This window comes from Callithrix jacchus, chromosome 17 (assembly GCF_049354715.1).
Source record: "Callithrix jacchus isolate 240 chromosome 17, calJac240_pri, whole genome shotgun sequence".
NCBI classification, from domain to species: domain Eukaryota; kingdom Metazoa; phylum Chordata; class Mammalia; order Primates; family Cebidae; genus Callithrix; species Callithrix jacchus.
This window is the reverse complement of record NC_133518.1, coordinates 53,665,432-53,687,008: the sequence shown is the minus strand read 5'-3', so window position 1 is coordinate 53,687,008 and position 21,577 is coordinate 53,665,432. Positions and strand designations below refer to the sequence as shown.

The 21,577-nt window shown below is 37.0% G+C and overlaps 1 protein-coding gene across 1 annotated transcript in view; it reads left to right on the top strand.

Annotated features, from left to right (window-relative positions):
* COL6A5 (collagen type VI alpha 5 chain) overlaps positions 1-20,981 on the top strand; it is a 119,978-nt gene extending 98,997 nt beyond the window's left edge. Inside the window, exons 38-41 of the mRNA XM_017965870.5 lie at positions 6,731-7,417; positions 8,728-8,824; positions 9,512-9,753; positions 20,176-20,981. Of these exons, the coding sequence (XP_017821359.4) occupies positions 6,731-7,417; positions 8,728-8,824; positions 9,512-9,753; positions 20,176-20,201 (1,052 nt within the window). The 3' untranslated portion in view covers positions 20,202-20,981. The remainder of the gene's footprint in view (positions 1-6,730; positions 7,418-8,727; positions 8,825-9,511; positions 9,754-20,175) is intronic.
* The last annotated feature ends 596 nt before the right edge of the window (positions 20,982-21,577 follow it).

Here is a 21,577-nt window from a genome sequence, read left to right as displayed (position 1 = left end):
TATGAAATTCTTTTTATTTTTCTTTATTTTTAGAGATAGGATCTTGCTCTGTTGTCCAGGCTGGAATACAGTGGTGTGATCACAGCTCAGTGGAGGCTTAAACTCCTGGGCTCAAGTGATCTCCCTGCCTCAGCTTCTCAAGTAGCTGGGACTACAGGCACACATGGCTAACTTTCTACATTTTCTGTAGAGATGGGTCTACTATGTTGCCCAGGCTGATTTTGAACCCCTGGTCTCAAGTGATCCTCCAACCTCAGCCTCCTAAAGTGTTAAGATTATAGGCATGAGCCACCACACCCAGCAATGCTTTTCTTTATGTTTACAAAGAGTGTTGTAAACACTCTTTTTAGAGAACATTCTTTTTAGAGAAACTGAAATGCTGTAGTTGGAAAACAGATCATGGCGACATAGCAGGTAATGGTCAGTCAACTCCAAATTCCAAAAAGGATCACAAACTCCAAAAAGTTAGAAGTGTTCATCTAATTAATCTTCACAATTCCTAACGCACTATGACTGAGAACTCTAGAAGTGTTTTTGGTGGTGACATGCAAAGAATACAAAATATATGCTGTTGTCTGCACTTGTAGCTTCATGTTTGGTTGTTTAATCAGGGACCTAAGAAGAGTTTGGCACTGGATTCCTTTTACACCGATGGTAGGAGTGTAAACTAGTTCAACCATTGTGGAGAATAGGGTGGGGAATAGGATGCCCCTAAATTTCAAACATGCTTATGCAATGCAAAATCCTGTTAAATTACTATAAATACATTGATAAAGGAAGAATGTGGTGTATATATGACCAGTTTTTAGTCCTTTCTAAGAAGGAAGAGAAGCATCTCAAACAAGATGGTTAGTTCTTATCTTTTAGAACTGCCCAAGATGGAGTAAAGAAACTGGATTTACCTCACAACTGTAATAGACAAAAGAAAAAAAGCAAACAAAATATATGAAATACTTTTTTATTGTACTTTAGGTTCTTGGGTACACGTGCAGATCATGCAGGATTATTTCATAGGTATACACATGGCAATGTGGTTTGCTGCCTCCATCACCCCATCACCTACATCTGGGATTTATCCTCATGTTATCCCTCCTTGACCTCCCCACCCCACCTCACTGTCCCTCCCTTGCCACCCCCCAACAGACCCCAGTATGTGATGCTCCCCTCCCTGTGTCCATGTGTTCTCATTGTTCAACACCTGCCTATGAGTGAGAACATTCGGTGTTTGATTTTCTGTTCTTGTGTCAGTTTGCTGAGAATGATGGTTTCCAGGTTCATCCATGTCCCTACAAAGGACACAAACTGATCATGTTTTATGGTTGCATAGTATTCCATGGTGTATATGTGCCACATTTTCCTTGTCCAATCTATCATCGATGGGCATTTGGATTGGTTCCAGGTTTTTTCTATTGTAAACAGTGCTGCTATGAACATATGTGTGCATGTGCCTTTCTAATAGAATGATTTATAATCCTTTGGGTATATACCCAGTAATGGAATTGCTGGGTCAAATGGAATTTCTATTTCTAGGTCCTTGAGGAATTGCCACACTCTTCCACAATGGTTGAACTAGTTTACACTCCCACCATCAGTGTAAAAGTGTTCCTATTTCTCCACATCCTCTCCAGCATCTGTTGTCTCCAGATTTTTTAATGATCACCATTCTAACTGGTGTGAGATCGTATCTCAATGTGATTTTTATTTGCATTTCTCTCTCTTTTTTTTTTTTTTTTTTTTGTTAATCAATGAGAGCTGGTTATGTTGCTCAGGTTGGCCTTGAACTCATAGCCTTGCCTCCTCAAGCGCCAGGACAACTGGCCAGAGCCACCGCAGCTCCTGTATTTCTCTAATAATCAGTGATGATGAGCATTTTTTCATGTTTGTTGGCCTTATATATGTCTTCTTTTGAAAAGTGTCTGTTCATATCCTTCACCCACTTTTGGTAGGTTTGTTTGCTTTTTTCTTGTAAATCTGTTTTAGTTCTCTGTAGATTCTGGATATTAGCCCTTTGTCAGATGGGTAGATTGCAAACATTTTTTCCCATTCTATTGGTTGCTGATTCACTCTAATGATTGTTTCTTTTCCTGTACAGAAGCTCTGGAGTTTAATTAGGTCCTATTTGTCTATTTGGCTTTTGTTGCCAAAGCTTTTGGTGTTTTAGTCATGAAGTCCTTGCCTATGCCTATGTCCTGAATGGTTTTGCCTGGGTTTTCTTCTCGGGTTTTTATGGTGTTAGGTCTTATGTTTAAGTCTTTAATCCAACTGGAGTTAATTTTAGTGTCAGGTGTCAGGAAGGGGTCCAGATTCTGCTTTCTGCACACTGCTAGCCAGTTTTCCCAGCACCATTTATTAAACAGGGAATCCTTTCCCCATTGCTTGTTTTTGTCAGGTTTGTCAAAGATCAGATGGTTATAGCTGTGTGGTATTGCCTCCAGGGCCTCTGTTCTGTTCCATTGGTCTGTGTCTCTGTTTTGGTATCAGTATGTCTGTTTTGATTACTATAGCCTCGGTAGTGGCGGACTGGCTTGGTAGTGGTGGTCGCCCTTCCCCACACTGAGCTGGACCATCCTGGGTCCAGCTGTGCTTGCTGTGAAACTCTCAATCAAGATAACTTCAGATTGCTTGTTTTGTGGGGGTGGTACCTGCCGAGCCAGATCGCCTGGCTCCCTGTCTCTGCCCCCTCCATTTCAGTTGAATGGGAGGCTCTGTCTCCCAGGTGTTTCAGGCACCAGTTGAAATGGCCACCCAGATTTGTTTGAGTTTCTGTATGCCAACCTGACACCGGCTGAAACCACCATGCTGAAAACTCATGGCGCTTTTTGGCCTGGGAATCTCCTGGTCTGTGGGCAGTGATTATTTGTTTGGAAATGCAGTGGGCACTCACCCTCTGCATTGTTCTTGCTGGAAACTGTGCTCTGGAGCTGTTTCTATTTGGCCATCTTGGATCCTCCTGAAATAACAACTTTTAAGGCACTGGGCATTAGGAAATTAAACACAGTAATCTTCAGAGAAGGGAATCAAATGAGATGAATGGTACAAAGGCTCCAACTTATAGCCTTGAGTGTTTTCAGGCCATGGTACATGAAGAGGGCATTGAGGAGGAGCCTGATGAGCTTCTGGAGCTGAGGAGTCAGAGCTGGGAGAACAGGGAGACCAAGGCAGTGAGAGCTGACAAGGTGGAATACCAGAGAGGGATAACTGCACAGAGAGTAAACCCCAGAGGTCTGCAGAGAGTCTCTCTGGATTATTCAGGAGAGTGTTGATAGCACATGCAGGTGAAGGAATTACCTGAGACCAGGGAAGGAATCCTCTTAAAATAGTGCTATTTGCTCAACAGGGCTAGAAATCGTGCTTTTTCTCACCAGCAAGACTGGAAATTACTATAATTCATGTAGTAATGGGTAGAAAACTTAAGAAGGTCTTGGCTCAGTAATAGGAAACAATTAGCCCTGAATTATTAGGCTCACCAGCAAATCATAACAGCAAGATCCAAAAGGATGAGACTTTTTCCATGCAACTTAATTGCCTCCCAGAACAAAGCACATGGATATTTACAAGAATACAAAAGTATTTCACACTCAACAAGAAAAGTTTTGCAATGTCTGGCATAATAAGAAGCAGAAGGGTAAAACACCTAATAAAGAGTATAATCACTCAAACCACAACAGGCACAGCAAAGATACCAAAACAGTTGTCGTAACTTATTCAATATGTTAAAAAGTTAAGTGGAGACATGAAAGATATAAAAAGAAGATCCTAGTAAAATTTGTAGAGTTGAAAACCATAGTGTCTAAGATGAACAATACATGAAATGGGATAATGGCAGATTAGATGTGGCTAAAGAGAAAGATTGGCAAACTTGAAAACAGAGCAAGAGAAATTCTCCAAAATAAAACACAGAGAAAAAACAATTTAGAAAATGAAGAGTATTAGTGAGTTTCAGGATCTTCTCCCAGTAATTGATTTAAAAAATATCAGCAGGAATATAATAGGTTTGAACAACAGTATCAACTAATTTGACTTAATTGATATTTGTAGAACAGTCTACCAATAGTAGAATATATAATCTTTTCAAGTGCACATGAAGCATTTACCAAGATAGACCATATTGTGGACCATAAAATAATGCTCAACATTTTAAAGGATTTGGGTGATAGCAAATACATTCTCTGACCAAAGCAGAATTAAAGTAGGAAACAATAGCAGAAAGATCTTTGCAAACTCCCCAAGTATTTGGAAACCAAATAAAACACTTTTAAATAGTCTAGAGTCAAAGAATAAATAAAAGGGGAAATAAGAAAGTATAATATTTTGAAATAAAATAAAATTGGTGTGCCAGAATTTGAGGTTCCAGTTAAGCAGTACTTAGGAGGAAATAAATTGCATTAAATGCCTATATTGACAAGGAAGAAATGTTGCAAATCAATGATCACAACTTCTACCTTAAGAAATCAGAGAAAGAAGAACAAGATAAACCCAAGGTAAGCAGAAGAAATAAAATAATGAAAATAAAGTGGAATTCAGTGAAATTGAAAAAAGAAAAACAATTAAGTCAATAAATCTGAAAGTTGTTTCTGTGAGATCAATGAAATTGATAAAACTATAAACAAACTCACCAGGAAGAAAGAGAAGACACAACTTTTTAATATCACAAATTAGAGAAGAGATGTATTCCAAATATATTAAAAGGATAACCAGGGAATATTATAAATAAATAATCTCTTGCATATAAATCAGCTTAGGTGAAATACACAAATTTCTTGCAATGCACAACCAAAGCTTACTCAAGAAGAAATAACCTAAGTAGCCTTATACCTATTAGTGAGATTGAATTTGTAGTTCAAATCTTCCCATAAAGAAAACTCCAGGTATGCTGGAGTTTCACTGGTGAAATCAACTAAAAATTTAAGGAAGAAATAATACCTATGAAAATTCTTTCAGAACATTAAAGAAAAGGGCTTATTTTACAACTCACTTCTTTCATTATTTTTAATTTTTTTATGAATACATAATAGTTGTATAATACATATTTTTGGGATACATGTGATATTTTGATAGAAGCATGCCATGTATAATGATCAAATCTGGGTAACTGGGGTATCTGTCATAAAACAGTGGTTAACAGAGCTGGGAAGGCTAGTGGGGAGAGGGAAATAAAGAGGAGCTGGGTAATGCACACAAAATACTTATTAGAAGAAATAAGATTTAGTGTTCTCATGGTTAAAAATAATTTATTATATACTTTAAACTTAACACCAGTTAACAATTTAATTAATTAATTAAAAATTGCACATTTCAAAATAGCTGAAAGAGTAGATTTGGATGTTCTCACCTCATTTTTTGAGGCCAGATTACCTTGATACCAAAACCAGACAAAGACATTAACGTGAAAGGGAAACTACCGACCAACTACAGACAATCATTCACAAGGATGTGAACATAGATGCAAAATTCTAAAAAAAAATTTAGCAAGTTAAATCCAACAACAGTTTTTTAAAAGCTAATATGGAATTTATACTGGAAGGCAGGGCTGTTTAATGATCAAAAATTACCTAATAGAGCATTTACACTGTTTATAACTTCACGCATGGTAGTGGCGTATTCTTTTTTGAATTTTATTTCTATATTAGGCTTATAGCATTAATACAGGTTGACTCATTTGTTTATGTGAGAATTAAAATAATAAATGTAGAAGTATCTAATAAAGGGTTGAGTAGAAATGGAGATCAATAAATTTCTGCTAGTTATAAATCTCCTTTTTTGCTTGATTAGGTTCACAAATTCACTTCTTTCATAGAAGCAAAGAACATTGGCCATCTACTTCCTGTCTTTCTGAGCTGGCATTTCCTGTTGTGGCCTTACCAACCAGCTGTCATTCATATGATTGTAGACAGGCTTTTTCCATGATCCCTGAGGCTTAGAGCAGAACTACTTGAAGTGCTGGCCTGCAGCAAGATAAGAAGCTTGTCTCAGAATGTAAATCAAGACAATGTTTTCTTCATTGAGAAAGTCTTGCTATGAAAATAAATAAATAAATGTCAGCTGACGTAATCAGTGTGCTTAGTAATATAGTTGACTTACATCATGGTGCAAACTTCTTACCTTAAAATGGGCTGATGAACTGTTTGCAGGCACTTTGAGTGCCAGGTTTTTAAGAGTATGTCATATCTCACACAGCATTTAGATTCCAAAGTCAGCACTTGTTTATACTTGCTCTCATGACATTTCTCTATGGTGCATACTTTGAACACATATTTAAATGTTTTTGTGTTTGTGCCACCAATGAATGTAACTTCAATATATACACTTTCTCTTGAGGTCATTATGTATAATTTCATGCAAATATGTACTCCAAACTCTACTTTTAGCCATGTAGAGTACGTTGAAAATGATCGTTTCTCATCTTGCATATTAAAATAGCTAGAGGATAAATCAATCCTTTCACAAAGATCTGAGATAGGATAGCAAATGGGTTTCTTCATATGTGACAATGCGTGTCATATGGTAATGGTTCTGCATGCACTATGTAGGTACATATTTGGAGAGTGCATCTGGGAATGAGCACCGTGATTGATTATTGATGATTCCATGAGTATGGATTATTGATTGATTCCATTAGTATGGAAATAAAGCATGGTAATAGCCTCATACTGTATATTTGCCACCTATGACTAGGAGTTTCAACATTATCTTTCTATTAAAAATAATGACTTTAGTTCTTCTGTTGCAGGACATGACAATCATGGCAGAAAAGAAGAACCAGATCATACTTATGAACCCGGAGATGCCTCACTTCAAGAATATTACATGGATGTGGCTTTCCTCATAGATGCTTCCCAAAGAGTAGGAAGTGATGAGTTTAAGGAATTGAAAGCATTTATAACCAAAGTGCTTGATTACTTTCACATTGCCCCAGATCCACTGACCTCCACCTTAGGAGACAGGGTTGCTGTCCTGAGCTACTCTCCCCCAGGCTATATGCCTAACACTGAAGAATGCCCTGTCTACCTGGAATTTGATTTGGTTACTTACAACAGCATACACCAAATGAAACATCACCTCCAAGACTCTCAACAGCTCAATGGAGATGTTTTTATTGGTCATGCCTTGCAATGGACAATTGACAATGTCTTTGTAGGAACCCCCAATCTGAGGAAAAACAAAGTTATCTTTGTAATATCTGCTGGTGAAACCAACCCTTCAGACAAAGAAGTCTTAAGGAATGTGTCTTTGAGAGCCAAGTGTCAAGGCTACTCCATATTTGTGTTTTCCTTTGGCCCTAAACACAATGACAAAGAGTTAGAAGAATTAGCCAGCCACCCCCTGGATCATCACTTGGTTCAACTTGGCCGAACCCACAAACCAGATTGGGACTATATAGTCAACTTTGTCAAGCCATTTGTCCATTTAATCAGACGTAAGTCATTAATTCTCTTAATTGCTTTTGCAACAGATATGTTTCTGTGTACGATACATTAGCAGACTTAGCAAAATGATCCTCACTTTATTTAAGAGTAGTAGAGTATAGGTAATAGGAAGCAGTGAAAATTTTCAGAGGAAAATCTCATTACCATGAGCCTTGCTCCTGTGCTGCCAGTTTCAGCCAAGAAATCCTCAAATGGATGAAAAGTGCCCTTTAGCCCTAATCTCTGACTGTTTACTTACTATGTGCCAGGTTCTTTAAATGGACTGTTTCATTTAACCTTCAGTGTAGTACTCAGAGGAAAATATTCATGTCCCTATTTTACAAGTGAAAAGACTGAGGCTCAGAAATGTTAAATAAACTGCTTAAAATCTCAAGCAATAATTGGCAAATTCTAGATTCAGTCCCTCACATTCTGACCCCAGGGCTATGTTCTTGTCTAGTAAATCATACTTTAATTACTAAACCCTTAGAAAGGTATACTGCTGTAATAAATAATATCTGACACTGCCTTCCACCTGATCCAAGGACTTCTATTCTGTCTTGTCATTATAAATTAACCTTAGTTCTGACTTGAATTCTTATGAGCTATGGGCACAAATCCCTTCTAGAGCCCCTATGCCAGACAGCTGGCTTCGGCACAGCTGTGCAGGGATTTTTAAGGGTGTCTGTACACAGTGGGGCTTTGAGGGTGGCTGCCCAGCCTCTGCCCATGTGTTGTGACTTTAGACATGCAAATAGTAGCACATCCAAAACCTTGTAACATCGAACAAATCCTGGCCTGTGCTGCAAATTAGGAATGTGGCAGAGGCTACATTGAATGGTTCTCTGCAGCTCCTGCAAGTTTACTAGAAAAAGGATCCGGGTTTTCTGGCATGCATAAAGCCCCAGAGCTTACATAGGCCTCAGGAATCTTGGAATTTAGGACTTATATTTACTAGCAGGTAAATGTGCCTTCTTCCAACCCCAAGATAAATAGGGCAGACCATTTCAATAGCTAATAGAGTCTTCTAGAAAGATTCTTCTTGTAGGGAGAGAAATAATAGGAAGAATTTAGAGATGTCCTTAAAGTGTATCACAGATTTGTGACAGGCATTGGAATTATTTATTCAATTACTGCTGTATCTTCTTGACTTTGCCAAGAACAAAGAATTTCAATGTCAGAGTGTGAGTGTTTTTCTAAGTCAGTCATAAAAGTTGTTCTTGAAAACACTGCCAATCACATGAAAAGACAAATTGACTTTGGGTGAGATAATAATGTAGATGGGTAAAATGTAGACTAACCAGCCCCACTCTCTCTCCAGGTGCCATCAACAAATATCCCACCAAAGATATGAAAGCCACATGTGTTAACATGACCTCTCCCAACCCAGAGAACGTTGGCACAGAAAACACTATATTGTGAGTTTAGAAATTCCATGTTTGGGTAATACTACAACTGGAAATAGTCTTGAAAAAAAAAAAAACTGTGAAATGAATAGCATTTTAATTTTCAAGATGCGAGTGTGTGTGTGTGTGTTTAATGCCACTCATTTGTGATGATAACACAGGTCTGAAATTAATTGCAGATAGAACAGGACTCATATTTGAAAGAACTATGTTTCCATTTCTGTTTCTTTTACCCAAAAAGCCTCTTATTAGTACCTTCTCATTAACTAGGTAACATAACTCTAATATTGGGTACCGTGAAAACAGAAAACTTAAATCAAATATTAGATGTAATCATTTTAGAGCAGAATAAAAACATAAAAAATCAAAACATTTGGCCCTTTAGAAGACAAAACACATACGAAGATTGGCAGGAAGGATTCTTTCAAGTTTGATCTTACAAAGTACAACCCTAAGTACTCAATAAAAATTTAATGATGGAAATTATATTGGTTTTGAATTCTAAACTGCTGAGACAAATGTCTAATTTCCCTTCGGAATACTAGAATATCACACGAGTCAAGTTTTATTCACGAACTGCACTTGTGCTATTCCAGTCACATGCATAAAATGGATTCTTCTTATATTATCTGGTGGTATTTGCATTTAATCTTGTAGGGGACTTGGCTAATTTTTCATCTCTCTTCTTTATTACCTCAGACTTATTCCTGGGATATATGAAATAAAGACAGAAAATGGTGAGCTGTTTGGTGACTTTAATTCCAAGGAGCAACATTTCCTTGTATTAGAAAACAGTCATAGTAATGGTTCTGGGACAGCTACTGATCTGATGCAGAAGTTATACCTGCTCTTTTCAACTCAGAAATTGGCAGTGAAAGACAAGGAAGAAGCACATTTAGAAGAAACTACAGCTCAAGTCGTTGATAAACAAGAAAAAGAAGGTAATCTTGAGTACCATAGAGTTGAAGACCCTCAAGTACCTTTGTTTGTTTGGATTTTCCCCTGGTGGAAGTTGAGCAGTTAGAATTCAGTAGGTCAGGTAGAGATGACAGGATGTGGATAGAAGAGGGGCTTATCATTTAAGGATCCAAGGGGGCCCCCCAAAATGAAGAGGCAAGGGAGATAAAACTTCAGAAAGGCAATAAATAGTCTTTGTTGACATATTCAGAATTATAAGCAGGTATGAATCCTTAGTGTGGAGTCAGAGAATGGGGAAGTGAGAGGGATAAGAACAAGGACAGCAGGTCCCAAGTAAGCAGGAGCAGCCCCTATCCTTGTGCTAAATGGGGGTGAGGGGGAACTGTGCAAGAAGCCTCTAGAATTTTAATATTCAAGATCTGCTCTCTCTTTTAGCAACTAGGGTGTTCTTGGTTTGAGATGAAGGTCCCTAGCTGAGCCCCAGCCTCAGTGGGACCCAGAGAAGATAAGGCCACTGTGGTTCTGAGATCTGTGTGGAGATTGTGGGCAGCTTCGTAGGCTGAGTGGGGAAATGGTTATGAACCTACAGCTAAAAGCAAAATAGGAGATGGAGAGCAGGAAGCTATCGACTCTAGGGCAGCGATTTACAGTCCTTGCTGTGTCCCAGAGTCATGTGGGAAATGAATTTAAAGTAAATATATCTGGGTATCTACTAAAGCTGAAAATATGTATATCCAATGAACCAGCAATTTTACATCATTGTATATAACCCATAGAAATATACATACTAACCAAAAATCATGTACTAAAATGTTTATAAAGGCACTATTTGTAGTGGCCCCAAAGAGGGAACAAAATGCCCAACAGCTGAATTGAAAAATAAATTTTGGGACATTTGTATAACAAAATCCCATATAGGGGCAGGTATGTATACTTTAAAAAAGTGTGTATGTGTGTATATATACACACACACACATACACACACACATTTATAAATATAGATATAGTTAAAGCTATATATACACTTATGCATCAACATACATATATATATATATATATATATGATATGGGTATAATTGTAGATATACCTATATGTAGAGAGAACAAAATTGGCAAAATGATGGAAACGAAGAGAAATGAATATAGGGAAAATGGGAAAAATATAGACAGAAAGAGAGAAGATACATAAAATAAAAATTAAATATAAGTATAATGAAATATCTAGTTCTCATTAAAGTGGAGTAAGTTCATTTTTGTTTCAAAATGGAATAAGCCCATATAACTTATCTTTTTCACTGATTACGACTGAAAATTCTGGATGAAATACAAAAAGCAACTACCTGAAGGCTCTGAAATGTGAGCAAAAGCACATATATTGTGAAGGGGCGTGAGTTTCTCATTTTCTTTTCTCTTTTCTTTTGAATAGGGTGTTTTTTAGATTTTAAAATCTAGAAATTTATATCTTTACCAATTTGGGGGAATTTTTGGTCCTTATTTCCTCAAATATTTTTTTCTGCAAGAGTCTTTCTACTTCACTTATGCAATTCTAGTGAAACAAATGTTAGACCCTTTGATGCTCAACAAGTCTCCAAGGTTCTGTCCGCTTTTTTCTCAATCTTTTTTCTCTTCAGTTTGTATAATTCATCTTTCTTTAATTGACTCTTTTTCTTTTCTTTTTTTTTTGAGGTTCAGTCTTGCTCTGTTGGCCAGACTAGGGTGCACTAGCATGATCATATGCTTGACCAACATCTGAGGGAAGGAATAAGGGGTGGATCAGAAACAGAAAGGGTTGACTGAGGAGGACGTGTATTACTTTGCTTGGACTGCCATAACAAAGACCATAGACTGGCTGGCTTAAATAACACTGATTTATTTTCTCATAGTTGTGGAGGCTGGAAGACCAAGATCAAGGTGCCAGCCTATGAGGTTCCTGATGAGGGCTCTCTCCCTGGCTTGCAGATAGCTGCCTCCTCTCCTTGTCCTCACAGGATAGAAAGAGAATCCCTGTGTCTCGTTCTCTTTTTATAAGGATAACAATTCTGTCAAATCAGGGCTTCACCCTTATGACCTCTTTTAACATAAATTGCCTCCTTAAAGGCCCTATCTCCAATACAGTCACATGGGGTTAGGGCTTCACTATATAAAATTGTGGGCAAGAGACACATTTCAGTTTATAGCAGGGAATATGATTAAAAATTGCTCACTCCTGTAATCCCAGCACTTTGGGAGGCCAAGGCAGGTGGATCATGAGGTCAAGAGATCGAGACCAGCCTGGCCAACATGGTGAAACACCATCTCTACTAAAAATACAAAAAAATAGCTGGCTGTGGTGGCATGTGCTTGTAGTCCCAGCTACTTGGGAGGCTGAGGCAGGAGAATTGCTTGAACCAGGGAAGCGGAGGTTGCAGATAGCCGAGATCTTGTCACTGTACTCCAGCCCGGCGCCTGGCGACAGAGCGAGACTCTGTCTCAAAAAAACAAAATTGTTCACAAGAGAGAACGCTATAAATTGGTGGTTCCCAAACTTGTCTATACATTAGAATCACCTAGTTATTTTTTTGAAAAATACAAAGTCTAGCCTACATCCCATATCACATCAATTAAGTCACATTCTTTAGAAAGAAGACACAGGCATCAGTTCTTCTTTTTTTTTTGGAAGCTCTCAGATGATTTCAATGTGCATTCAAGTTTGGAAAACACTGCTATAAATCCTGGTTGAATCATTCCTGTTAGGTAGCTTTAGATATCTCAAGGTGGTTTGCTGCTGAAAAAAGATGACGTTGCTAGATTCAAAATGATTATCATCAAGTACGCATCTTTGCTGTTATCATTCTTCATTATTTTCTCCGAAAGTTTTCTGCACTTTTCTATTGTAATCATATGTTATACATCTAGAAATAGATGATGTCTTTAATGTTTTTTCTCACAGATCTCTAGCCAACAGCTTGGGTTAGTTGTATTTGGCCAGCCCTGCTCCCTGAAGCCAAGCTGAGTCTTCAGAAAATATTAGCTTGACTTTTTCTTGGAATCAAGAAAGCTTAGTGACTGGAAATTACTGAGTTGTACTTTATCTTTTTGCAGATAAGGAAATGGAAGCTACAGATATCTGAAGCATCTTACCTAAGAATTCACAGTAATTAATCTAATACTTTTTGTCATAGCGGTGCATACTTTATGTTTACAGAACACAAGTTTATCTTAAAATTAGGCCATGAAACAGAAATAATAAAATCTATCTCTGAGTTGTTGAAAAGTTGAAGATGATGCATATAAAGCTCAAAGTACACACTATGCCTAGAATATAATCAACTAGTATTATCCCTATTTGAATTAAGTCTGATCATCTATTTGACAATTAAAAATATAAATCCATTGTGTAGAATTATCACTCTATGTTGTTTTGTTCATCTTTTGTTTTCCTAAAGGGATTGAATGTTTCTTTTTGCCTGGCCATTTGTTTGATATTTTCATTACATATTTCTACTTAAAGGACAGATTTTCTGTTTGCTCATTATAAAGTGCATTTTCAAGATTTTAATGTAGATATTTTTATTTGGAACGGTATATATTTTTTTCTGTATGCCAAACACAAGGCTTGTTTCTTAGTGTTTATTTTTCCAATATCAACTGTAGTGTTTCTCCAAGTATGGTCCCTGGACCAGCCACATCAGCATCATCTGGGAATCCATTAGAAATGCAGATTCTTGGATTGCACCCCAGGCCTACAGAATCAGAAACTCTGAAGGTGGAGCCTCCAAAGGTTGAGAACCACTGACCTAATATTATCAATATCAAGTCTAAATTAGACTTCTTTAATAGGGGTCCTTTCATCGGATGTTAATAAGTATTTGGGGAAAATCATTTCTCTAGAAATCACTGCTAAGTAGATATGGGTTTTTTCCTGCAGGACTTTTTATTGCCTTTAATGAAATAACAAATTCTATTAATATTCTGAGAGAGCAACTGTAATCAAATCAATTTGGCCACAGGATCTTGTAACATCCTGTGGATGTTACATTTTATAGGGCTAGTATTTTGTAGAAAACACTTGAGGAAACAGGAGTGGAAAGAATGAACCCTGGAGCCAGCTGTAAATTTGAATCCGATTTCTGCATTCATCATGTGATCTTGGGCATGTCATATTGCCTCTCTGAGCTTCCATTTCCTTATCTGCAAAATGGAGGTAATTATATAACCTATGTCATTGACTAATGTGAACAGTAAATGAATATGAAGTGCTTCAAACAGCTCTTAGCATAGAGTAAAATCTTAATAAATGTTAGCTTTTATTTAAAATTGTGATTATGTTGATGAAGATAGTGATTATGACAAATGATAACAGAGCTAGTGGTTTTGGTGAAAAGAACACCAGATTGGGAATGAGGAGACCCCAGTGCTAGTTTTAGTTCTGTTGCTAACTAGCTTTATGATCTTGAGAAGTCACCTGATTGCTCTGGTCCTAAACTTTCTTCTCCGTGTAATGAAAAGCTTGGATGAGGCCAATGTTTTTTATACTGAGGTACAACTACTGGCTGACACACAAAGACTTTACAATGCATGGATTTCTAAAAGCTAGTCTTAAAGGGCCAATGCATGGATTTCTAAAAGCTAGTCTTAAAGGGCTCCATCTACCTGAGAATGTATTTGTGTTTGAGGAATCACAGAAGGGCATTCTTTTCTGCATCTGCTTTTAAAAACACCCCCCACCCACTTCACACACAAAATATGGCACATCTCTCAGCCATTCTGAATCTGACTGTGGTGCTTTGCCCCAGATGTAAAACCCCTCTAGGGAGGCATTCCGGGTGGGGTGGGGTGGATTGGGGATTGTCAACCAGGAGTCATTTAAAAATATTCTATCCGTAGTCCTTCTTTAATCAAAACACCATAAACCCAGGTAAGTCTTCAAATCTTTCCCATCCTGTACATATTTCTGTTAAGGAAGAAGTGTATTGCTAGAAATAGGGTATTTAAACTCGTGTTACAATGTTCTGAGTTCAGGTGTATCATGGAATGAGGACAGTAGCAATGATGATAAATTTCATTTTGTAATTTGGCTCCTCCCATTTCCCAACTGTTGTCAAAGGGTGTGTCTCTCCTGACTGGGATTTCCATGAGAACAGAGAGTGTATTGGAGATACACTAATGAAGAATGCTATGGCCTGAATGTTTTTGTTCCCCCAAAGTTAGTATGTGGATGTCCTAACCCCCAAGATCATGGTATTAGGAGGTAGGACATTTGTGATTAAGTCATGGGGGTGGATCCCTTTTGAATGGGATCAATGTCCTTAGAATAAAGGATACAAGGGGACTCCTCTCCCCTTCCACCATGTGAGAATTTAGTGAGAAGGCACCACATTTGAACCAGAAAGCAGGTCCCTCACTAGATGCTGAATGAGCTGGTGCATTGATCATAAACTTCCCAGCCTCCAGAACTGAGAGAAATAGATTTCTTTGTTTATAAGACACCCAGTTTATGGTAGTTTGTCATAGCAGCCTAAATGGACTAAAACAAAGAGCAAGCATTCTTTTATCAGGCTAAATAAATAAATAAACACACACACACACACACACACACACACACACACACACACACCCCAGGAAACAAAAACCCTCTATGGCAAGAGGTTTTTTTTTGAGATGGAGTCTCTCTGTCGCCAGGCTGGAGTGTAGTGGTGGGATCTCGGCTCACTGCAACCTCTGCCTCCCAGGTTCAAGCGATTCTCCTGCCTCAGCCTCCTGAGTAGCTGGGACTACAGGCATGTGCCACCACATCCAGCTAATTTTTTGTATTTTTAGTAAAGATGGGATTTCACCGTGTTGGCCAGGATGGTCTTCATCTCCAGACCTTGTGATCTGCCTGCCTCAGCCTCCCAAAGTGCTGGGATTACAGGCATGAGCCACCGTGCCCAGCAAGAGCTATTAACCTTAGAATAAAATCATAGTAAGATAGTAAGATATCATCACAGGAACCCCCAATAACATCATTATTTCAACTGAAAGATGAGATTAGACTCCTTCAAAGGCAGAGCATGTATGGATTGGGTTTTACAATAATGACCGGTTCTTCCAATTAGGCTACGTGGGGAACATTTCCCATAATGAACTAAATTGAAGTTTTAAAATTTTGAAGTAAAAACATACAGAACAGATGATTAAAATATTATTTTCTCAAAAAATATACTAATACAAGTGTCAAGTGTGCTTAATTTAGCAATATTTAAACTTTTCCAAACATTTTCGTTTTTCAAGGTAAATACAGTGCCTCTCAGTAAAAGAGTAACAGGTATAATTAATAGCAATTTGATAAATTTGATAAAGTACTTTTAAAAAATATTTTCCAGAAATTAGAAAATGTCATCTAAATGACTAGATAACTGATTCTTTTACAAAATCTTTGTAAGATTTTTGGGTGATTTTGGCACTACAATTCAGAAAGAACTTAAATAATTGTGTGACATTGCCCTCATAAAACTCCTTCAAGACCGATCGATGTAAATATTTGTTAGTACATAAATATATAACAATAGATATTATATCTATCAATTTTGATGTTAAATCTTGCCTTACTATAGCAAAAAACAATAATAAATAAAAATAACAGTGAAAAACCATCCATTTCATTAATGAATGTATTTCCAACAAAAATGTTTACTTTTTATCTTAATAGAATTACCAAAATTTAAATATATATGCTGTTTTGATAAATTCTAATAATAACACATCTTTAAAAAGTGTAATACATAGAAGCTTATAGTCATAGAAAATAAGAACATACATTTAAATATAGTTTGCAGAGAAGTAATAATTAGGCAAACAAAATATTTTAAAGCATATAAACATAGAGTTAGAATGAAATTCTATGGGGAAAGTGGAACAGAAATACAAATTTAAGGAGAGAAATCAACACTAAACTATCTGACATTTAAACATGAGCATGTTTGCATATATTTTGAGTAAATAATGATGGACTCTGTTGGATAAGAGAGAAATGTCGAAGTTTTATTTTTAAATGTCAGTTTTTATAAGATGTCACAACTTATATCTTATTCAACCACTTAAACTTATAATGAAAAAAATAGATATTGACTTTAAAATGTTCAAGGTAGGAAGTAGATGCTTTGTTTTCCTTTGAGGTGTGGCTTTAAGCAAAAATTTTTAAAGACAACTAAGCTGGAGCCTCTCTAAGATTCTGTTTTAGACCAGCTTCCCCTGAAAAGCCAACCCTGTGTTGAGAATTTCTGTGCATGTGAGTTATTGAGAGGGTCTTCACAGGAGAACCAGTAAGGGAGGGAGGAAGCAAGACAGGGAAGAAGTGGAAGGCAAACAAGGATGTCATCTCAGGCGAAGTCCCATAGAGGGCAGCTTAAGCCTGTTCCTTCAAGAGAACTCAGGCATCTAAGAGGCTGCAGAGATTTCCTGAGCTGAGGCAAGAAAGTTGAGCTTTTTTTTCCCTTTTAAATATCTATCTATCTATCTATCTATCTATCTATCTATCTATCTAAATTCTGGGATACATGTGCAGAATGTGCAGGTTTATTACATAGGTGTACAAGTGCCATGGTGCTTTGCTGTACCCATCAACCCGTCATCTACATTAGGTATTTCTTTTAAAGCTATCCCTACCCTAGAACCCCACACCTCAACAGGTCCTGGTGTGTGATGTTCCTCTCCCTGTGTCCATGTGTTCCCATGTTCAACTCCCACTTATGAGTGGGAACATGCAGTGTTTGGTTTTCTGTTCCTGTGTTAGTTTGCTGAGAATTATGGTTTCTAGCTTTATCTTTGGCCCTGAAAAGGACATGAACTCATCCTTTATTATGGCTGCACAGTATTCCATGCTGTATATGTGCCACATTTTCTTTAACTAGTATATGACTGATGGGCATTTGAGTGGTTCCAAGTCTTGGCTATTGTGAACAGTGTCACAATAAACATACGTGTCCATGTGTCTTTACAGTATAATGATTTGTAATCCTTTGGGTATATACCCGGTAATGAGATTGCTGGGTCAAATGGTATTTCTGGTTCTGTATCCTTGAGGAAACACCACACTGACTTCCACAATGGTTGAACTAATTTACACTCCCACCAACAGTGTAAAAGTGTTCCTATTTCTCCAGATTCTTTCTAGCATCTGTTGTTCCCTGACCTTTTAATGATCTCCATTCTAACTGGTGTGAGATGGTATCTCATTGTGGTTTTGATTTGTATTTCTCTAATGACCAGTGATAATAAGCTTTTTTCATGTTTGTTGGCTGCATGAATGTCATCTTTTGAGAAGTGTCACATTCTTTGCCCACTTTTTGATGGGGTTGGTTTTTTTTCTTGTAAATTTGTTTAAGTTTCTTGTAGATTTTGGATACCAGCCCTTTGTCAGATGCAAAATTTTTCTCACATTCTGTAGGTTGTCTGTTTACTCTGATGATAGTTTCTTTGGCTGTGTAGAAGCTCTTTAGTTTAACTAGATCTCATTTGTCAATTCTGGCTTTTTTGCCATTGCTTTTGGTGTTTTAGTCATGAAGTCTTTGCCCATACCTATGTCCTGAATGGTATTGCCTAAGGTTTTCGTCTAGGATTTTTATGGTTTTAAGTCTTATGTTCAAGTCTTTATAATCCATCTTAATTCTTGTATGAGGTGTAAGGAAGGGGTCCAGTTTCAGTTTTCTCCATATGGCTAGCCAGTTTTCCCAACACCATTTATTAAGTAGCGAATCCTTTTCCCATTATTTGTTTTTGTCAGGTTTGTCAAAGATCAGATGGTTGTAGATATGTAGCATTATTTCTGAGGTCTCTATTCTGTTACATTGGTCTATATATCTGTTTTGGTACCAGTACCATGCTGTTTTGGTATATATTTAGTATAGTTTGAAATCAGGTAGCGTGATGCCTCCAGCTGCCTTCTTTTTGCTTAGGATTCTCTTGGCTATACAGGGTCTTTTTTGGTTCCAGATGAAATTTAAAGTAGTTTTCTAATTATGTGAAGAAGGTCAATGGTATCTTGATGGGGATAGCATTGAATCTATAAATTCCTTTGGGCAATATGGCCATTTCATGATAGTGATTCTTCCTATCCATAAGCATGGAATGTTTTACTATTTGTTTGTGTTCTCTTTTATTTCCTTGAGCAGTGGTTTGTAGTTCTCCTTAAAGATGTTCTTCACAGCCCTTGTAAGTTGTATTCCTAGGCATTTTATTCTCTTTGTAGCAGTTGTGAATGGGATTTCACTCATGATTGTGCTCTCTTGTAGGTGTAAAGGAATGCTTGCCTATTTTTAGTGTAAAGGAATGCTTGTGATTTTTGCACACTGATTTTGTATCCTGATACTTTGCTGAAGTTGCTTGTTAGTTCACCAAGGTTGAAATGAAAGAAAAAATGTTAAAGGCAGCCAGAGAGAAAGGTTGGGTTACCACAAAGGGGAGCCCATCAGACTAACAGCAAATCTCTCTCAAGAAACCTTAGAAGCCAGAAGATAATGGGGGCCAATATTCAAGATTCTTAAAGAAAAGAATTTTAACCCAGAATTTCATATCCAATCAATGTAAGCTTTATAAGCAAAAGAGAAATAAAATTCTTTACAGACAAGCAAATGCTGAGAGATTTTTGTCACCACCAGGTCTGCCTTACAAGAACTTCTGAAGGAAGCACTAAATGGAAAGAAAAAACCAGTACCAGCTACTGCAAAAACCTACCAAATTTTAAAGACCATCAACACTATAAAGAAACTGCATCAACTAACGGGCAAAATAACCAGCTAGCATCATAAAGAATTCACACACATGAGAATATTAACCTTAAATGTAAATGGGCTAAAGCCCCAGTTAAAAGACACAGACTGGCAAATTGGATAAAGAGGAAGTTGGGCTCTCTTACCTCCTCCTAGGTCATTGATTGGTCAAGAGTTGCTCTCAGGAGGAATGTAAACTCCAGGTGCTCATGGTGCATATGATTAAAGCAGATCCAGTAGCTAACAGCAGTCCTCAAAGAATAGTAGGTGCTGATGTTGGAAGCAAAAGCTCACATGCAATGACTGGAGAGGGAGGCCAAGAAGGGGAAGACAGAAAAGGAAGAAATGTTGTCCTAGAAATTAATGTTGAAAAAGAAAGATTAGAGGGATTCTGGGAAGAACCTTGACATTGTCTATTGTACACCCCTTCAAGCACCTATTTAATAATAGCAGCCACTAAACTTGCTAAGCATGGAATGTCAAATCATTAATGTACCAACGTTTTTCCAGAATGAATGATGTCTAGGATTCTCCTTATATATTGCTCATTTATATCTATTGTCACATTACCCTGAGTTGGACTTCTATTTTGACCATTGAAAATGACAAAAATCTTGTATTTGTTTTATATGTGGCATATAAAGGAGTAGGCTCTGGAGGAATATTTTGAACAAATACAGTAACATTAAAAGCAGTGAATATTTCTATATTTTGCAGATGGTGAAGATACAAGGTCATCATAGGAGAAAGAAGATAGCTCCACTGACATATATAATCCCATGTGGTTCTAACCACAATGTATAATCATCTATTAGAAGTAGAGTGGTAAATGACAAGGACTTTTCACAAAAACAGTTGGCTAATAGCATGCTAAATTTGTTCTCCATCTCAAATCTGAGGAGAAGAATTTTCTATGTGAAGACATCAGTAAGAAGACCTGAGAAACCAGGAATGATTTCATTTCTCCTGAGAGCTGGGGAAACTGACCTATAAGAGTTGACTTTTCTTTGAAAGCTCTGCACAATTCAGGCATCAACTTCAATGATGTATCTGCCTGAAAAAGATTGTCATTATTTTCATCACATCTATATCTCAGATTGGACTCTTCTAAAAGCATTTAGAATTGGAATTTCCTATGGATATCTTCTACCCATTCTTAAAACTGGAAAGCATGCCCATGTCTTCACTAGGATGACCCTAACATTTCATCTAGCACTGATTGTCTTCTAAAACCCACCTGTCAGGCTGCTATTACCAATAGTTAATGCTTTCTCTTTACCAGGACATTGACAAAAGGATGGAATTGGTGAAGAAAAAAAAGATGAGAAGAGGCTAATTTTAAGAACTTCTATTTTGTGCTGTAATCTTTTGTTTATATTTTAGCATGCTTTGCTTTGTGTATACTGAATTTTTGCAGCAAAATAAATACAGAAAAGTACGTGCTCTATATGACCAGAGACATTCTTGGGAATTACAGTGTAGCAAGAGATAATTTCTAAAATAAAAACAAATCTGACTTGGAAGTTTGTTTTGTTCATTATTATTTAACTAGAGTCTAACTCAACCCTAATAGAACACCAGTAGGAGGACTAAACATATTTGAAACATTTACATAAAATGTGAAATTAGCCAACAGTGAATTCATTTTAAAAATCATTCAGTTTGGTTAAGGCCACAGGTAATTACCAAGTCAATGAGCATCTATTATGTTAAAAAATGAAATGACTATGTTAATGGGATAATACTATAGGCTATTTTATACTTTTCCCGTGTAACTTTTTTTTTTTACCTTACTGTTGTTGTTTGTAAAATTTAAATATAATCCAATTAATTCTAAGTTGCTGAGATTGCTCTCTGGGAAGTTTCAAATTCAACTTTACTCATTTAGTAAAGTTTTGTCTTCCCCTTAGAACTCTGATGTGTGTAGGGATGTGTGTGTGTGTGTGTGTGTGTGTAAACACATGCATGAGGATACATCAGATACCTAAATCTGAAAATGACATGGTTATCAAAAATGTGAAGCCACAGGAACTCACCCTCTGATGATGAGAGTGTGAATTGTTTAAATATAGCACTATAGCAATATTTAGTTAGATTGATGATACGCATATCCTAAAAC